The sequence below is a fragment of the Ciconia boyciana genome, chromosome 4 (assembly GCF_034638445.1).
Source record: "Ciconia boyciana chromosome 4, ASM3463844v1, whole genome shotgun sequence".
Classification (NCBI taxonomy): domain Eukaryota; kingdom Metazoa; phylum Chordata; class Aves; order Ciconiiformes; family Ciconiidae; genus Ciconia; species Ciconia boyciana.
This window is the reverse complement of record NC_132937.1, coordinates 71,354,335-71,373,925: the sequence shown is the minus strand read 5'-3', so window position 1 is coordinate 71,373,925 and position 19,591 is coordinate 71,354,335. Positions and strand designations below refer to the sequence as shown.

General features: G+C 44.9%; 1 protein-coding gene across 4 annotated transcripts in view; it reads right to left on the bottom strand.

Annotated features, from left to right (window-relative positions):
• Positions 1-6,492, bottom strand: part of NRG1 (neuregulin 1) — a 184,485-nt gene extending 177,993 nt beyond the window's left edge. For all 4 annotated transcript variants that reach the window (XM_072860040.1, XM_072860037.1, XM_072860039.1 and 1 more), the window contains exon 1: positions 6,369-6,492. In XM_072860040.1, the coding sequence (XP_072716141.1) occupies positions 6,369-6,477 (109 nt within the window). In that variant the 5' untranslated portion in view covers positions 6,478-6,492. The remainder of the gene's footprint in view (positions 1-6,368) is intronic.
• Between the last annotated feature and the right edge of the window lie 13,099 nt (positions 6,493-19,591).

Genomic DNA, 19,591 nt, shown 5'->3' with positions numbered 1-19,591 from the left:
GCAGCGGCACCCCTCCTCAAGCCCCTCTTCCTTTCCCTTCAGGTCACCGACGGCTATTTTTTCCCCGTCATTATTATTATGATTATTTTCATGACTTTTTAAGCAGCACTTCCACAGACGCCTCCGTGAGCATCAGATGCAAGGACCGCAGTCCTGACACCTTTCCTCTCTCAGCTGTGCCTCTGCTGCACGCCGCCTGCAGCCCCGACACGGACACCGTAGCTCTTCAAATGCAAGCCTTTCACTGTAAATTTTCTCGGGCTGGAACAAGACCTCCCCCCGCCGCCCGCCGACCCCAGGATTCCGTGTATTTGAGGGAGCAGCTGAGGGTTAACTGAAACACTTCAAGCACATTCAAGCAGTTCTTTGTACAGCTAGAATGACTCACACAAAATATTGACACTTGGTTTGTTTTCTTGTATCATAACGGAACATGATAAACTATCAGTACTGTTAAAGGCGCATTCACCCTTGTTACTTTTGGAATGTTAACAAAACACTGATTTGGTAAGAATTCATAGCATTTCCAGAGTTTCTGACACCCTGCGACACGATTGTTCTTCACTGTTTTGCTCTTGGTTATAAGTACCTGCCTCAAAGGACTATCAGATTCTTACGGATAGATTAAAAGGGGGAGGGAGGGGAAGGGAGATACTTGGAAGAAAGTTTTCCACAGTTCAGCACTTAGCTGCCCTTACTTTCAGAATAACAAATTGCCACTTAGGTGCCTAAAGTAGAGTCTGTTGTCAAAGATGCTCGGTAGCTCCTCTGTGATTTTTGTGGCTAGACATTCATGAACCAAGCACCCAAAAAGTTTTCTTGAAAACCCAGTGATTCTGATTCAGTAGATGAGAAGTGAGCTGCCCCAAATAGCGAGTGCTGAAGTCTTCTGAAAAATCAGCCACACAGAATCCTTTTTTTTTTTAATTACAAGAGCTGCTTCAAACTGTTTCACTCAACTTTTTTTTCTTTTTCAGTTAGTGCCTTTCCAGAAATCCAAGAAGAGAAGCCCACAATTGCAAATAGACAAATTCAGATTTGAGTGTCAGCTCACAAGCTTTGCCAGGGATTAATGTTTTAAAATCCTTGCATAGCTTAGCAGATCTTGGCATTTCTATACCCAAGATAAAAATTTTGTTCAGCCTTCCCCAGCCGTCAATATTTGCACAAAGTTCAGAACAGTTTCTGGATTTATTTCACAGGGGGAATGTCTTTCTATACACACGCGGTATTTACTGGACAACTGTACTGGTATGTCCTCACAATTTTATTTGCATTCCCATGGCTACAGTCAAGTAGTACTTGTAGTGTTAAGTCAAAAAAGGTTGAATGGTGACTAATCTCATTTATTCACAAAACATGAACACACTCGCATGCTTTTTAAAGGATTCATTCTCAAAATTGCTCTGAAGATTTTGTGGAATGTTTGGAGCATTCAGGCATTGCACACAGGTGGAGAGGCTTTCCACCCAGAAAAATGTAAAGGCATACCAGCAGCGCATAAATATTTTGGCCTGGGAACACCAGAAGAGGTTGTCACTCCTTCTAAGCAATGGTTTTCCTCCAGAATTGGACAAGTTTTACCAGAAATCACAGCTCTCATTCCATCTCCAAGGCTCTTGTCTTCAATTCATGCTAAAATATTGACCTGTCTTCTGACCTCTCTTTATGAATATCGAGTATCAATTTAAACTTAGCAAGCCTCAGACTGAGCTCTAATCCTCCCAATCAAGCCCTGACCTGCAACTTAGTCTTTAATATGATAAAAACCATTTCTTCCTCTGTCAACCAAGCCTGCTACCAGGATGCAGTCAAAGGTGATGCTCACTCACACTCATCTCATCTGAACTTCGTGTTGTTTATTTTGTCATGTAGTCTCAAAGCTCTGTCATTTTATCTAAGTCTAAATTAAATTTCTTGCCGGGAGGTACTTATTCTCTACGTTAATGACCGCAACCTCTGGAAGTGCAGATGTGTGCAGAACAATGCTGCAGGGGTCACCTCACTGAAATTATGATTGGGACCAATCTTTGCTGCCCCTACCTCTTCCCCCACCAACTTTGTCTTTCTGCACCAGATTCCAGCAGAGCCTTGCTCTTCCTACCACTGCTACTGAACTAGAGAGTGGCTGACATAACCCATAGCCACAGAGTTCACTGCTCTGACAGCACTGTAAGTCTTTGCACCCATCAAGGTGTTTTTCTCAGAAATACTTCATGTCTTCTCATGCTTTGTCCTTTCAAGCCCAGCAGCCTCTTCCTCATCTTCTCTGCTAAGCAGAAACCACCTGAAAACTCACATTCCCCAAGATGTCTGGAAACACTTGACAAAGGGGCTGGGCAGCTAATGTGCTAGTGCACCGCCTTATTTACCAAAACACAGCTCTTTCACAAAGGGATTTTTCCTGAGCTGATTCCTTTCTCCCACTTCAGTAGCACCACTTTACGTGGTCCAACACTAAGGTTGGGCTGGCAGAAGGTTCAAGGTCTGATACAGTTGTCCCAGTCCCAGCCTCCCTGCTCCTGCTATAACAGCACCCTGAGTCAGGAGCAGTGCCTCTGTGAAGGGAAGGTCTGGAGACCTTGCTTCACAACCTCAGCTTCCCTGCACTAGGTTTCTCTGCCCAGGCTGGATGTATTTTCACTGCACTGGTGATACCCTAGGAAGCTCTGTTGGCAGATTTGTTGAGCCTGTCTGCCCGCTCAGTTGGCATGTGAAGTGAAATCACTCGGAGAAAAGCTGTAAGCTTCTGTCCATTCGTAATACTCTCCTCAGTTTTCCCCCCCTCTGTATTTATCACAGCCCAGAGCTCCCTGCTGAAGGAAGATACAATCGCTCTGGACTTGACACAAGCCAGACAGAATCAGTTTGTTCAAGACCACTTGAAGTGATGGGGGAAAATGTTCTTCTACATAATTTTAGTGACAAAGAAACCATAGCAACGTGGACCTTCCCAACCTTTTGTAACAGTGCCCGGATTTCACCTGGGCAATGGAAAACATGGAGATTTTTTTTCTGTGCTACCACTGAGCAGCTGGGGAGAGGAGGCCAAAACCACTCAGGTTTTTTTTTCAGTAACTCTCTAACTTTATTCTCTGACAGTAATTCTGGAGTTCCCAGGTAAGTTATGACAGAATATAGGAAAGAAACATTGTCTCATACACTTTTTTCCTAAATAATAAAGCTGATTCTCAACCTGGTGACAAGTTACCAATAAGACAATGCTTCCAGACCCAAGACTGAAGGGATATGTGATATACTTTGACAGCCAAAAGTAAACTAAGCTGAGAGAAGCTATGATCAGAAAAGACAGCACTAAACAAAAACCTCAAGATATGCTAAGGACTTCTGTGGTAGTGCACAGATCTTAAAACTAATGACTGGCTGCAGTCACTGTTTTTCACATGGAAGGAAGACCATGAGCAGATGCAAACTACTGACAGAGGAGGACACAGCAGAGAAGATGACAATTCCTGACATAATTCAATTTTAAAAAGCAGGTAACTAAAAAGCAAAACTGTTTCATGATGTCCCATCAGACTGCACATCCTAAACACACCAATGGATCATCAGGTATGACTGCAAAACTGTATTAGCAAAAAGGAGAAATTGTGGTCCCACCGAAGTCAGAAAGCCTTCATATCATCCCTAGTAAATACTGTTAACCAACATGTGTAGCTCAGTCATTAATTGAAGCTCTAATATACTTGAACAGAGAGAGTAAAAGCCCATTGCATGAATTGTACAACTTCTCTCTTGCTACATTTTACATTAACCAATCTTTCTGCTCTTTCTCTTCTAAAGTATCAGTTCTTGCTCTAAGTGTCCCCCAAAACAGAAAATATCCTTAAGTAACAGATTAGTTAAAATTTATAAAAGTAACATTGCCAGTGTGACATTATTTGATTGTGAGTATACAGGGATGCCTTATGCAATATTTCATTCTCCTATTAGATACCATACCTGCAAACACTACATGGATTAGCTACACATGTGAATTACCCTGCCACATACACTCCTCTTGGAAGGAGTGGGATTTTAATTACATAAGGTAGAAGAATGCTCAGTTCTTGCCCACACAGGAAAGTTTTGACTAGTAATGCCAGGTATGGATGAAGGCGGTACTCTTTCATACCAACAAAAACATACTGGCACTTTGAAGAACTGAGGTAAGCACTTGCCAGAAAAATTGAGTTTTTCTGGTTCAAACACTGACATATTTTGGCTTAGTAGGGACATGAGCGTTCTGGAGTTTTAGCAAAGCCTTAGGAGCTAGACATGACCTGAACCCTGCCTTGATGAACTTCAATCTACACTTGCCATCTTTCAGATATTCAGATAAAACTCTCACCGTGGCAGACATAATCATACCACAGCACCAGAAGTGGGAATTAAATACATGCGGATACCTAAACTTTAGGTGATATATACCTGCATGGATCCTCCAGACTGTCATTCTGGCTCCCCCCACCAGAGAAAGACGACCATCTTCCCAAAAATCTCTGCCTAGTTCAAAGTCAACTTGGTTGGATTACTCAAAAATTATCCCCTCTGGTTCACAGCTCCCTTCCCTGCTTCCTCAGCACTGGCACAGGTCATGTGGAATTTCTCGCGCCCTGCGCAGAGCTGGCCCCAGCTTCCTGAGGCTGTCCCAGCTCCACCAGTGCAGCAACCCTGCTCCACTGGAGACGGAATACTGTCCACAGAGCAGGAAAAAGAAAGCTCTCCTACGAGAATGGGATGGGATGCTACAGGACTCTGAGGTGTGCACAGTCAGAAAATGTGTGTCTCCTTTACACTTCCTCAATAGAGCTTTCCTGTCACAAATCCTCCAACATGTCACTGTCCTCCCGTTTTCTATGTCAACCACAAAAACAAACAAGAAAACCCCAAACACTTCAAACAGCCCAGCTGTCATGGGTAAGTTTGCCAGAGGTTTTAATGTTCCAAGAGGCAGTTAGTTTTAGCGGGAGATGCTCACAATGCTTGCATAGTGTAATGGCAAGCAGCATTATAAAAACCCAATAGAGTGAGACAGAGAGAAAGAAGGTCAAAAGGAGAGTTTGTCCCCAGCTTGATGTAACAAGGGAAATCTCCCCTGCTGTACCTGAAACCCATTTACACCCACTGCTGAGCAGAAGCTGCTCCAAGAGACATAGGATATCTCCAAGGACAAGAGAAGAAGAGGATGCATTGGGCAGTGCTAGTTTGCAAAGATTATTAGCCCAAAGGGATACCTGCTGCTGCTGAATCACACACACCCTCCCTGAGGGCTGATGATTAAAGTCTAGAGCAGCATCATGTTGGCCATGATGCACTAAGCAAAATTAACGTAGGTATATTTAGAAAGTTCTACCCTTTGGGCTTTCTGTTTATTTGGCTGTTTAGAGGGGGAAAAAAAACCCAAAGCAAAACAAAAGCCCAAATCAGGCAACTGACTCTGCTTTTCATATACTTATTTTAAAAAAAGTTCTCACAAACAACAAAGAATTCAAAGGAATAGATAAACTAACCAATAACTCCAGTTACATGTTATTGTTGCAAAAAGCTAAGTGCATCTGTATGTACCACTAGGCTCTCTGATAAACTAGGTGGTTTTACACGAGCTCTCTAGGAAATGCATCGTGTGCTCCTATGTGTTTGTACAGCACTAGGAGTCTTGATCTTGATTGGGGCGTTTGGCTGACAGAAATAAATAACTACGGCGAGTGAGGCAGCATGCTCAGCTGTGACCCTACCTTTGGGTCGATCCACCCAAAGGTAGTTCTGTGGACACCTACCAAGGACGAGGTATCACTGGCACGAATCCTTGCGCTTAATACTAGGGAGGCATAAGAGAAACAACACGTGCGGCTAAGCGAGCGAAAGGTTCTCTCCGATCATCCCTGAGTAAATGGCTGCAAGTTTAGACAAAATACCCCACACAAAAGTTTGCTATCTGTTCAACTCAGCTAAGCGATTTCTGGCGAAAGGAAGGGACAGAAAACGTGTTTTGTAATAGGAGAGAGAGCCCCACGCCCTCCAAAAAATGACGGGAAAAAAAAGAGAAGAAAAAGGCAACAGCTGGCCGAGAGCGCTGCGGGTTTCGGGGCCGGTGGGAGGGAGTGCGGCAGACCGGCCCGCCGTCGGACAGCCCAGGGGCTCCCGGCAGCGCCGCCGCCTCCGCCGCTCCGCGAGGCCGGGGCGGCTCGGCGAGCAGCCGCCGCCTTGGGGCGCGCAGCCCCGCCGGGCCGGGCCGGGCCGGGCCGGGCCGGGCCGGGCAGGCGGCGGCGGGCGCCGGGGATGCGCCCGCTGCGTGCGGCCCCGCGGGTGCGGGAAGAGCGCGGTGGGTCCGCGCAGGGCGGCCCCGCACCTGCCGACGGGCTTACCTGTGGCGGCCCCGGGCGCCTCGCCCTCCTCCGGCGGAGCGGGCTTCTTGCCGGGCCCTTTGCCTTTCCTCCCCTTCCTGCCGTTGCCGTCTTTTTTCTTCTCGGCCATCCCGGCTCCCGCCGCCACCGCGCTCCCCGCCGCCGCCGCCGCCGCCGTCCCCGCGGCCGCCTCCTCCGCCGCCGCCGCCGCTGTCGGCTCCCGGAGCGCCCGAGGCTCCAGCATCGCTCTTGCCCGCCGCCGCCGCCTGGGACTTGGAGCAGCGAGTTCCCTGGAAGTTTTTGGAAACTCCTCTCCGGGCCTTTTTTTTTTTTCCTTCACCCCCCTCCCTCCTCCTCCACCCCCCTTTTTTTTTTTTCTTTTTCCTTTCTTTCCTAATAATAATAATAATAAACTCCAGCCCACATACACACCCCCTCGGCACACGCCTTACTAATGCCCGCCCCGGGCACCGCACGCTTGCTCTCGGGAGGAGCCTGCACGGCCCCAGGGTGTGGGGCGGCCCCGGCCCCAGCTCCGGGGAGGGGGCAGGCACCGCGGCCCCGGCGGGGCGGGGCAGGGCAGGGTTGCAGCCTGGTGCCGCCCCGCCGCCCGGCGAAGCCCGCGGCTCGCCGCGGACGCGGGTGGCTCCGCCGCCGGACGACCTGCCGGCACGCCGCGGGGGAGCGGCGCGGGGCCTCTCCCGGGGGCCGCGGCTGGCCCCGGCGCGGGGTCGGCGGGGAGAAAGCGAGAGGCGGGTGCGGCTGCGGTGGCTCCTCAGGGTGCTTGCGTGCTCCCGCTTACGCACCTGCTTAAGCTGCGGCTTCCTGCGGGGTTACCGGCCGTGCCGCCCCGCCGGCGGTGGGGGATGCTCAAGGGACGGGGGATTTGCAAGGCCGGCGTGCACTCCCGCACCTGGTGCTTTGCACGGGGCTCCTGCCCGCGGGGAGGTCGCACTCACAGTCCGTATTCTCAGCGCGGGTCCGTCCCCACTTTTGTACCCTCTCACGGGGCTGATCCCAGAGCCACCAGTTCTGCCAGCTGAGACTTGGTCAGGTAAAGCCTTGCTGCAGTTCATGGATGAAACTGCGCCCGATACAGCCATACGCGAGACAGCTTTAAAGTAACTGGTAACAGCGTAAATGCACCAAAGTGAACTCCACCGTCATCCGGAAAACTTGAAGAATCTGCCTACATAGTTGCCCAGCTAACCTGAGCCGCACTCCCTGTTGGTGCAGATAACCATTATCTGTAGGAGATGCACTTACACCATTAGGCGGGAAACACAACACTCTGAGAAGTTATGGAAAAGATCTGCACAAACTACTTGAAATCTCACAATGGAAGGTTTCCCCTGTATGCTGGGAAAGGTCATGCAACATGGAAAAACAGACAGGATCAGAGCCTAAAACTAGGATTGCAATTCTTAGTGATTCCTCCTTTTCTTGAGGAGACTATTCTGCACGTCCCTTAGGCTGCAAAAACATTTACAATGATCACCATGTAAAAAAGATGCTATAGAATAGTTTTTCAGTATTGTTTGATTGAAAACATTCAAAAAATCTTCCTGAGTCAAGCCCCAAAAAAGAGACAAAACACTCCAAAACTAACATATACTGAGTTCCTCATCTTCTGTGGCTGAAAGTTTTAGGGCTCAATTTTAGGGTTCAGTTTTTTCAAGGTACTCTCCTGGAGCAAGAAGCTGTTGAAGAAAGCAGCGTTTAACTAGTGATACTGGGATTTCAGCATTTGGACTTTGAAACAAACAAAAAAAAAACAATGCTTGTGTAAGTTCTGTCTCTATGGTAAAATAAGAGGAGTGAACAACATCGACTGCAAAACAATAAGGCAAAAAAATTTGACTTCCTAAGTGGCCTGGCAATGCAGCATCAGTGAACAAATCAAAACCGGGGTGGGGGGGAAATATACGAGTACAAGTCTTGATACAAAAAGTTACAGAAGATGCCTGCTGCACGATACATTTGAGCAACGTTTTGGATTTCTTGATACACGGTGTTATGACATCCTTTCTCAAATCTGCGGAACCGAAAATGAGGGAATAAGCCCCAGGCAGGGGCGGGGAGAGAAAGCAGATCTCACGGAAGAACAGCTGGCGATGGGGAGGTATAACTGGCGGCAGTATCTCGGTTTTTCCTTAAGGGGTCAGTACTCAGCAAGGAGGGAGCCTGTTCCGGCAAAATGTAAGGGACTGTGTTGGGTAACAAAGTGTACTTTTAAATAATCTCGATATGACCTGGTTTTCTGTACTCTCCAAAATCTAAATGCTCCAAGGTAAACATTACCTTCACGCCAAGTTCATCAATATTAGGCCGTCATTCCAGGGAGTTATTAGCATTGAGGTGCCGTGAGCAGGACACAGGACAGACCCCCACCAAAGACGCTTTCTTTTTGAGCGTGCAATACTGTAAGAAGACCCCAGTACCCCGAGGACGCATTCAAAATGAAAGCCTAAAAATGAAACGTCGGATTCCTGACTCCCTGGCACCTTCTCTGTCAGAAATGTGAAGTTTCTTGAGAAAACATACCAGAAATCTGCCCCAGAAATAAGCCTATTATTCCCAGCGGGAAGTCTATAATTCATTTTAGACAATGTGTCATAGAACTGCAGTAGAAGGGTGCAATTTACTCCTGTATAGACCGATGAGAAAGAAGCAGGTATTGCTTATGGCACGTAAGACTGTCTCCCCCCCTTTGCTGTGGCCAGCTGTGAGACTTCAACAGAGTGGGTAGCAGCTGATTTAACACCATGTTAAAACAGCTGTTTCCCCCCCTCACTTGCAGTACTGTGGTAGAGAGTGGGCTTGTCAGAGACCGGTTAGAAAATGCACAATGTGCAACAATCTTTTGAGTTACAGTACAGTCCAATGTACTGATCTCAAAGCAGTTTATCAGTTCCCACATCCAAAGGCCACTTTGGACTTCCTGAAATAGAGGGATGCAACCATTTACATCATTTCAGTGGAGTGGGAACCATAGCTCAGACGTGTTGCACAATCTCATTAAAATTACACAGTTATTCAGGGAACAGAAGTCAAACTTCGGTGTGCATCACTTTATCGTAGGACAGGTATAGGAGAGCTGCCCGCTTGTCACCAACACACAGGTAGAGACCGTGTATGGAGCTTTTACTCATTCATCTCCTTGCTCTCTCCATGTCAACTTCTTCAGTATAAAAATTAAGCTCTGCCTATGCCCAAGCTCATCTAGCTGTTGGTAGTCTGGCTACTCTGGACCACTTTGTGCAATTATTTACATCATGCAAAGTGAACACAGAACGCTGCTAAGTCTAATTTTTCACTCATATAAACATCTCTGCAAAATGCAATGCAGGGAAAAAGAGATAGATGAGTAAACAAAAATAAATAAAGAGTGCTCCAGAGTAACAAACAGTTGAATAATACTTCAACAATCTGATTTTCTTTTGCTTCTATATTCATTTTTACAAATACACTGGCCATACAAAAGGGGCTTAATTACAACTATTTTGAGACTCCAATGCCTTACCAAGAGAGTATAAAGTGTTTTAAGACCTTTTTTTTTCCTTACAGAAAATATAGTCATTTAACAAAATCAGTTCCTGAATTAACAAAGTTCATGGTTTAACCCTATTCTCAGTCTTCTGTTAAACTGAGGACTGCCAATTTGTCTTTTTCTCCACTTTGTGTTCCTTTAAAACCCATGAAGACAAGTGGGAAGACAATCTGCATAAACATAAAAACTGCTTGTTGCCACTCCATTGGTGGCAAGAAAAGAGTAAGAATATCAGCATAAATAGAATTACATGGTAAAGATGTATCCTAACCATAACTGTGAATAAAACACATTCTTATCTTAAATTGGATTTGAAATTTTGTCAGCAGCTAAGTACCAAGTCTTTGACATCTACTCAGCTGAGTCAGGACAACAGTAGCTTTTGTTCTAGTGACATTTTGAAGATGCAAATCTTGATTATACAAAAGTATCCTAACAGTGGTTTAAAGGTCGAGCTGACAGACCAACGTCTTTGGCAACAGCAGTAATCGTGACAGGTGATGACGTCCCATTAACGTCTCTTTTCAGGAAATGGCACATTTCAGAGTTGTTTGTACATGTGTCTGTATATATGTTGCTACAAACAAGACCTGATAGCCTCCAATTTACCAACAATTTTTATGGACTCAGTTTGTGAAAGTTCAGGAAACTGTCACAGCAAGAGAAATGGATACTTTAACGTTTACTGTTTCAGAACTTCTTAGATCATCTAGTCACAACTGCTAGCCCCATTAATGTGCAAGACATTGATGCTGTTCAGTGTGGGACGAATGAAAAAAATATTTTTGTGTAGTTAATGGGCATAAGCTTTATCTTCCTCAAAAATATATCAGGCCAAAGTTTCTACAGGCTACTGCACTCCAGGAAAACATCACTAGTTATAACCAAGGAAATAGCCTCTGAAAATAAACTAAGTGAAAAAGCATGGAAGGTGAAAATCTATTAAGAGGAATAATTTTTGCAGCCCTTGTTTGAATCCAAACTCCTCCAGTGCCAGCAGTACTGACAGCTCTCTCACTTCACCGGTGTGACTTCACCAGTGTGACCAGTGTTCAGTCCACACATTGTGCTCTCATGGAAATGAACCCAAATTAATTTTTTAAGTGTATATTGATACTTCATTCAATTTCTGGGTGGATATTCTCATTCAGGACTAAAAAATTCTGAAAGTAAGTTCAGACCAATTCACTTGGTAAGGTAACAAAGTCTAATCATATTAAAAGCACCTTTGATTAAAAATGCCAAAACAGAGCTTTAACACGGTTTAACAAATTCACATTAAATGCATATCTGTTTTGGATCCAGATTGATTTTCCTCACTGTGGGCAAGACTTTAGTGGCCAAGCATGGTAATCCCCATCATCTGGGTGCACTCACAAAGGACCAACAGACCTTCCAAATTAGACTGGCACACTCTGGGTGTAAATCCATGGTTAATCTGTGCCCCATCACAGCCAGAAGACATTCCTTACCTCTGTGGTGACATATCTCAGAAGGGATGTTGGTCACGACTGCTCCCAAGTCTGCACCCACACGGCCAGCAGTCTCAAACTGCGCTCTGCCTGGTGGGTTTGGTAAAGCTATTTCTGTCTCTGAGCCATCGAGCTGCACAGGTATGTCTGTATCTTGTGTAGCCTTTCCATGAGAGCAGTGGAGTTGTGGCTCTCTGCTTCCCTGTGACCCCCCTCCTCTGCAACAACAAGCTGGCCTGTCCTGCAGTAAGCCAACTGACAGAGAGCACAGGCACCAGCCTGCATCCCTGCCCTACTGCAGGAGCAAAAATGGTGCTCCCGGCAGGATGCAATTAACCAAGGTGCATTATTATCCCAGTGTCCCTTGGCTAGTCTGATGGGTCCCCAAGGGCTCCAATTCATGCTGGCTTTGCTCCACAGGCTTTGTGAAGAAAACAGCTCCCCTTTGGAGTCAATCAGTGCAGTACAAGCACGCTGGAGTGGGTTTTGCCTGCACTGCCACCCAAGGTTGTTACAGCCTTCTTCATGAGGTTCTCTCAATGGCATGCAATATCCAAGATATCTCATCTTCAAAACATCCCTGTGGCTCTGTGGCAGAGCTACTAGCCTCTATCTTTGCAGAAGTGGAAAAGGAGTTAGAACTGAGAGGGGTTTAGACCCAGCAGCTCTCAGCTTTGTAGCTCCAAACTATTAATGATCTGGTCATCAAAACAGCATCCTGAATTAGGATTCAGAGCCTGAGGAGTGTTCAGTGCCCGATGGTGGGATTCACAACTGCCATGTCTGCTAAGCAAGAAACTACCCCAGTGTTAACAATAAAACAAGATGTCTCATGGAAGCTTAGGAGGCTTTCATCTCCATGCTGCAGGGAGGTGCATTCACAGCCCCAAAGTGAAACAAAACAACCAGAAAATAAGGAGATGCTATTTGGAAATGATTGCAACAAAGACAGACTCCCTCTCTCCTGCCTGTGCTAACAGCCCAGTGTTGGAAAATGCCCTCTCCCCAAGAGGGAGAAACCTGAGCTCAGTTCCTTCATCTGCCTGAAGAGATGGAAGTACACATCTCTCAGGAGTTACCCAGGTTCTGAGGCACCTTGGCCAAAATTTTGGACTGGTGAAATACTTAGAAGAGCAGGAACTGGAATTGAGACCACCCTTTCTGGTGGTCTCATAAGCACTCTGATCACTACCATATTTTCTTTGTCTCTGGCCCACTATGTGGTGGGACAACTGCGACTGGACTGACTGAGGGTATTCTTCTCTTGTCTGAGCATACCAACAGGCCTAGCCCCATCAACCAGACATGCAGACGTACATCTTTTCTGTGGATTTCACTGACAGCTCAGCTAAATGGCCTGCTGTTAGATGCAGAAATTGTTTGGATCCATTTTGTCATTAATATACAAAATGAAGGATGAGACTTCCCCCGTGCATGTATCTCCCCACATGTGTATATACACATACACACACACACGTCCACAGCTAATTCAGAACTTCTGTGGTTCAAATGGAGCTTTTGCTTCCCATGAAAATCAGTTAGATGAGCAGCAGTAAACAAAGATATATTGCATGTGGGGAGAGGAGTCTCTCTGTGTGGGCTTTGTCTTCTCCGTAACTCTTCTTATTTAAATCCTAAGCAAAAATGAATAGAGACAGTGTTAGAGAGGATGTACAGTCACTCGAGCTTTGTTTTAAGGTCTTTCATCCAGCAAGGTAATTAAGATGTGTCTAATTAAAGTCTGAACCAGTGGTAAGATTCCCTACTGTGCCTTATCTGTGTAAGAAATATATATCTATAGCTAGCAAGTCTTGACTGTTTAGCTCAGGCTGTAAAAATTTGTGTGATTAATTACAGTGTCCCTGGTGAAATCCCTGATTTAGTAGGTGTCATATTAAGCACAGTAGTATTTCTATGGCAACTCCTTTGCTTAAAGCCAGGCACAGACTTACATACCTTTCAGAAATGGGGTTTGGGAAAGATTGTTCTTTCAGAAAGTTTTCATGCCCTTTCCTTTCTAAATAAGTGAAACTTTGGGTAAAATGTGCCTGATATGCCATTCCTCCTATCAAAGTTTCTCAGCTGCAACCTTCACTGAGAATTTTCTATGAGTAATACGTTGTTTTCACTGAGTTGTTTCAGAAAGTTGCATGCACTTCCCATCACATCCAAGCAGAAGATAATTTTGGTAGGCTTGCCTCAAAAAGAGAAATATGGTGTGCAGGGGTATCATTTCATGCTGTGAAATAAGGACTGAAGCGAAAGGTTAAATAGGAAACTAGTCAAGTGGTAAATTAAAGCCCAGGGAAATCCAGTTATTTCAAGCCTCAAAGAATAATGTTTTGAAATTGCGTTAAATGCAGTGCACTGGTGGCTGGGGTGGAGGTGGGGTGTTAACCTGCAGACAGACTAGAACAAAAACTGTGTATTTTTCTGTTTTGAGGCCTGCCAACCATTGAGGAGGAAAAATGCACCCCAAATACACCTGGGAGCTCTGTAGTTATCCTAAGAACAGGGTACCTGGCTGACAGACAGGAGCTGGGAGCATAAATCTGGAAAATTGCTCTCTACATGCCCAGTTCTTGTAATCTGCTTTAGGAGCCTGCTCCTGGCAATTGTTAGAAAATGGATATTAAGCTGGACAGGACTTTAGTTTGACCCAGTATGACCAGTTCTGTGTTCTTTTGTTTTGCATGCAATTTAACAAGTGCCTAAGGTTTCAGGTTAGCATGGGGCTTCATCATATCTCTAAAAGTAAGTGGTAACTTAGCGATCTGTAAGTGATCACTGATTCAGAGCTGTCTATAGGAACCTCTTCCTTCTTTCCAGACTCATTACTTTCCATTTTATCCACAAGTGTGGAGACATGGTGTGAAGTCCTGTTGCCCTGTCCTTCTGCCACAGTTAAGGTGACGGGACCCCCATGGTCACTGTCTCCTAGTTCCTCATTTTGGGGCATCAGAAATTACCAAGCTATACACCTATTAAAACATTGCCAAGGGGAAGTTAAAACTACATTTAAAAAAAAAATCTTAATTTTTCTTTCCATGGCTTTGTAAAATCATGAATGAAGGTATTATGGGTTTCTTGGTGGTGGTGGGAAAATTGAATTCAGCATAAAATATCAGATAAAGAGCTAAATATGACTTTGTTTGGCAAAAGATGTGGTAAGGAAGGTAGTGAGCGTAGTGTGAAAGTTGAATAAAAATCCAGAGGTCAGATCCCTGAGGGTGGAAAATTAGCATGGCTCCTTTGAAGCTCGTGGAAACAGTGATTTGCACGCCTAAAAATTTGGCCCTAACACATCATGACTATTTCCAGATGAGCCCTAGTTTAAAACATATAGATAGCAAATAGCTTTGCTGTTTGCTGACTAATTTATCCCTTTTTAAAGGAAGTCTGAATAGGAAGTCAAGCTGGAGACCCTCAGCACTGTAAGTGCTCTGATGTAATCAGGCTGGTGTGACTTCCTCTGTGGATAAAACTTTTTGTGAAATACTCTTTAGACAGAACTCTCTACAGATCCTCAGGTCATACACACACACATGCACACACACACACATGCACAAAATACAACTCAGGAGGTGCTGTGGGGCCACACAGATCTCCGTAAACACAGTACTTTGGCACAGTTAAAGATCTAAATACATGTATATTTAGGGTTCTTCTGGATCACTGAAAAATTCCTGCAAGCTGTGCCTGGCTGCCAAGTTTCAGTGCTTAAAAATACAAATAACTGGGATATGGGTACTTCCTTGTGGGGCAAAGTTTTTTAAAAACCTTCATTAATCCTACCACTAGGAAAACAATGTGGAACTCAGTTGTCAGGGAATAAAATGTGTGGTGCCTGTGTCACTAAATTCTTTCAAGTGGTTTTAATTGACTCATAAAACATCCAAAACTAAGCCAAGACAGGAATCCTATTACCCTAAATGTACTAGTCCTATACAGCTTGCTAGTAAAGCACTGAAAGTTGTGGGATCACCTCTCCAAGCAGAGAAAGAATGTATTTTAATGGCAATTCCTCCTGCAAGCTTATTCGTGAGTTAAAATTGACAATAAACGTGCTATTCTGCAAGCTCAGACCTTTTTCTGTTCATGATTAACCCACAGAAAGAGTGCAGATGTGTCAGTTATAAGGGAGAATATGAAAGTGTTATTTGGTAATTTGATTGCTATGTGTAGCTCTATGCTGACCCATTATGCAAACCCATTTAACCCTATAGTTTGCTCCTGAACTATTCACCACAGCTGCTGTGGAGAACTTGTAAAGTAGAGTCATGATCTCAGCTACGTGGCTAGTCACCTAAATCACAAAGTTTATATTCCGAGATGGGAAGGTAACATTTATAACCAAAACCAAGGTCTGAACCTAATAATGGGACTGACAGCGGCCACTGTTCCCAGTGCATACCGGCCTCTATTCTCTGTCAGGGGTATTAACTATTCCTTCTTTTGCCAGGTTTCATTCTGCATCAGGTAAGTGATGGTCAGCCTCCTATTAGCATTTCTCATGTCTGTCACTTTAATCACGTGGTATCTCCAGAGAAAAAGACTCTACAGCAAAAGCAAAGAGAATACAGTGGACGAAATCCTGATGCTTTGGTAAGAACCTGTCAGTGAAACCTGGGAGGGGTCAAAAGTGCCATGAAGTATTCTGGGGTGCACCAGGAATTGATGTGTTCACATCGAGTGGTTGTACAACAGCACTAGTGGTAACAACATATGGCACAGAGAAAACAAAAAGAAGACATTTTTGTCAAGTTGCTTCACAAGGTATCAGTTTCTCAGGGACACTGATCAAAAAAAACAACTTCAGAGGACTTTGTGAGACTGAAGAAGTAAGTCATGCAAGAAAAGTATACCTGGGGAATGCACACTTCCAATATGGTGCATTAAGACTTACCAGAACAACACCTGCAGTTGCCTTCTCTCAAGCTATGGCAAATAACAGAAGTCTTCTCTTTCAATATTGCCAATATGCTGTCATTGCCAATATTGCCAATATTGCCAATATCCTGTTAGCAGGCAGTGAAACAATATGGATCCAAAATTAAATTAATGCCACATCAGAGAGACTGAACACAGGGTAATGAAATTCAATAAACAATTGACTTACTTGCAAACACTAAACTCAGCTGTATGCTTTTCAATGATGCAGGGTCATGTATGCAACAAAACAAACCAGAGGCATTCTACTCTCAGCCCATACTGCAAGGAAATTGGAAAAGAAAGTATTGCTGTGAATGCAAAGCTCTGGGAGCATGATGGAAAGCTGGATATTTTGCTGGATTGCCTAATAAATCTACAGAACAACTCCTCAACAAGCTGACTTGTGATAGGCAAAAAGAAAGAAAAAAAAATAAAGAGCCTAACAAAAATTTATGCAAATGTCAGCTGATTATTACAGCAAGGCTTTTTAGTGTTGTTCCATAAATATGAGCAAGAAATGGAACATGAGACAAAGGCAGGCAACAGGCAAGAAAATTGTCAGGAAAGGGACAATAGTCCCAGCACTTCCCCACTCTGTGCTAGAGTCCTGAAAAGCCAGGCTGGCTGGTGCCACTGTGCTGTCTCAGACCTCCCATTTCCCTGGGTGCAGCATGAACAGTGCTCAGCATGTCACGCTGCCCTGCTAGTTTCGACAGGTGCTCCTTTCAACTTCTGGAGGTAGAACTGGAGTCCTTTGGAGTTAATGGCAGGAAAAAAATCAGGTTTTGCCTGTGCTTCTGAAACACCTTGGGCTGGCCCTGCTCTGAAACCTCACTAGAGCCTCTCTGTACAGACAGATACCATTTAACAAAGTGCAAAGTAATGGATAAAGAAATCTCTTGTGTGCGTGGGTTGAATTGCAGTCTGCAACAGCAGATGGTCCAGCAGGTGCATGACTTGTCTACAGCAACAGGATGCAAAAGATATTAAAGAATCTGATGAAGTGTCCGATGGTCAGGGACACCTCAAGAAAGTAGTAAGTCAAGTTGATATGGATCCCAGTGTTCTGGCAAAAATAAGTAAGTGAGTGACTGCCCCGAGCAAAGTGGATAAGCTGAACTAGTTTGGAGAGAATAATTAGCTAGCAAGAGTTGCTGTAGTAAAATTAAAATAGTTAAGGATCAGCAAAGCAATCAAATGCAAATGCTATTCCCTGTGAACAACTGGGGAAGGCAGGCCTAGTTTTGAAATGGCATTTTTCCGAACTTATCATAGTTTCTCAGGTAAGCTAATGGCTTTGGCAGGCTGAAATGGGATGCAGAGAAAGAAACTCAGTGCTGTGACTTCCCTTGGGGCAGCAAAGCAAGTGCCTTAGCACCCAGGCTGACCCCACTTACTGCAGACCGAGCTGTCTGAGGATCTGGATGGGGTGGATGCAATGAGGCGACTGACTGAGGATAGAAGTACCAACATCCTGGAGTCAGTACTTTACCAGTAAAGACCACACAGATGCCCTCTATCTAACACCAGTGTTCACCTGTGCCTGTCTGGTGGCATGTGATTAGGTCAGACACATCTGTATTTTTGTGTTGTTAAAGGGTACTGGGGGTGGGGGTTCAGCATCTCTTGGTGTCTGAAATGTTTGGGGAGGAGGGTTCAGTCTCCTGTGGCTCCAGCGTATCTCTGTACAAATGCAAAATTTGCTTAAGAGCGGGAGAGCCTTCCCATTCTCATGTGTTTATTGTCTTTCATTCATTTGTTTAGGGCAGTATTTTCAAAACCTTTAATTGTCTGCATTTTGGACTGAAGGACTGAAACCTCTCTTTTGCTCCACTTCCCCTATGTTCTTTAAGAGCCTGAATATTCCTCCAGCAAATGTCCATCCTTGCATGTCCATTTCTCCCAGTTTGTCAGCTTTCTCCCTAGGCCTTAAGACAACTGTTTTGCTCTTCCTCATTCTGCAGAAAACCCCATTTCTCTTTCAGAGAGGAAATGCTCACAGCTTGGAAACTGCTGAGCCAACTTCTCAACCCCAGTCTGGAAGCTGCACCCACTCACCCAACAGAAAGTCTGACCCATCCTTCAGACGTTGCATGTTATGTTTACAGGTTGTGGTTACATTTAAAGCAGTTTATCTTTGTTCTTACCAAATGAAAATGTGAAGAATTTACAGACAAGTTTAAACAAAGAGGTGGGATCTGAGTCAGCTTCTTCAGTCATCGGTGGTTTTACATGGTCAATTAATTACTATTAGCTGTAACATCCATGAATGCCTTCTGGTAACCATCAAGCAAATGACAGTGTTCACCTCCAAGAAACGTCATCAGTTCTTGGCAAAAGATTGTCAGCAGCACCATTCCCTTGGTTTAATTTGAATAATTCCTAGCTTTTAGGGGGTCCCTATAATGACTCCCTATTGAACAGAGGTGGAAACTCAAGCATGATGCAATGAAGCAATTTGTTCAGGAAAGCACATCAAAGCTGTGGCAGAACCATAAAGATGCCAGATCTTCAAGATGTTGTTCCAGCAATCTGCAGAGCACCATTTTATCTGAGATCTTTACTCAGGACACAAATTGTTGTCTGTTTGTCCCTTTCAGGCTGTGTTGCTGGCAAAGTCAGGTGGTCCCAGTCTGAGATTTGATGTGGGGGACACTCAACCAGCTCTGGCCTTTTTTGCCAGGCTGCACAGACAGGGTGCCCCACCAAGTGGCCCTGCACATAACACAACATGCCACAGGCCACAATCTTTTTGAGAAAGACTGGCCACACCAATTTAACCCTAATGGGCCAGGTCTATTGCTCACAGAGATGAGTGAGAGAATATTATTATGGGCATTGCACCAGCCACAGAAAAAGTCATTGACAGGAAGGAAAAAAAGCTGGAGTAGGGGTTTTATACTGTGCTGGACAAATTACATGTCGCTTTCAGAAAAGTTAGTGCTCTCTGGGATAGGTGAAACAGTGAAAACAGATTTTGTTCCCTTTTCACGTACATTGATTCAAGACAGCACTGATTTGACCCCACTGGTACTAAACTCCTACTAGTGCCCAGAGGGCCAGATTCTGCCCCAGGATGGCACCAGGTGACCCCCAGCATAACAGCAACACCAATGTATGGACTTACAGCTCGTGCTGTAGCCATTTTACTGTCCCTGAAACAGTGCCTGTGCAGGTTGACCGCCACCATAATGCAGACTATGGATGACTGTATGCACAGTGGGAATGGTTTACACCTCCTTCCTGTTCTTCACGTGCAGTCTCTCTCCCACAGCTGTTCAATGCCTCTT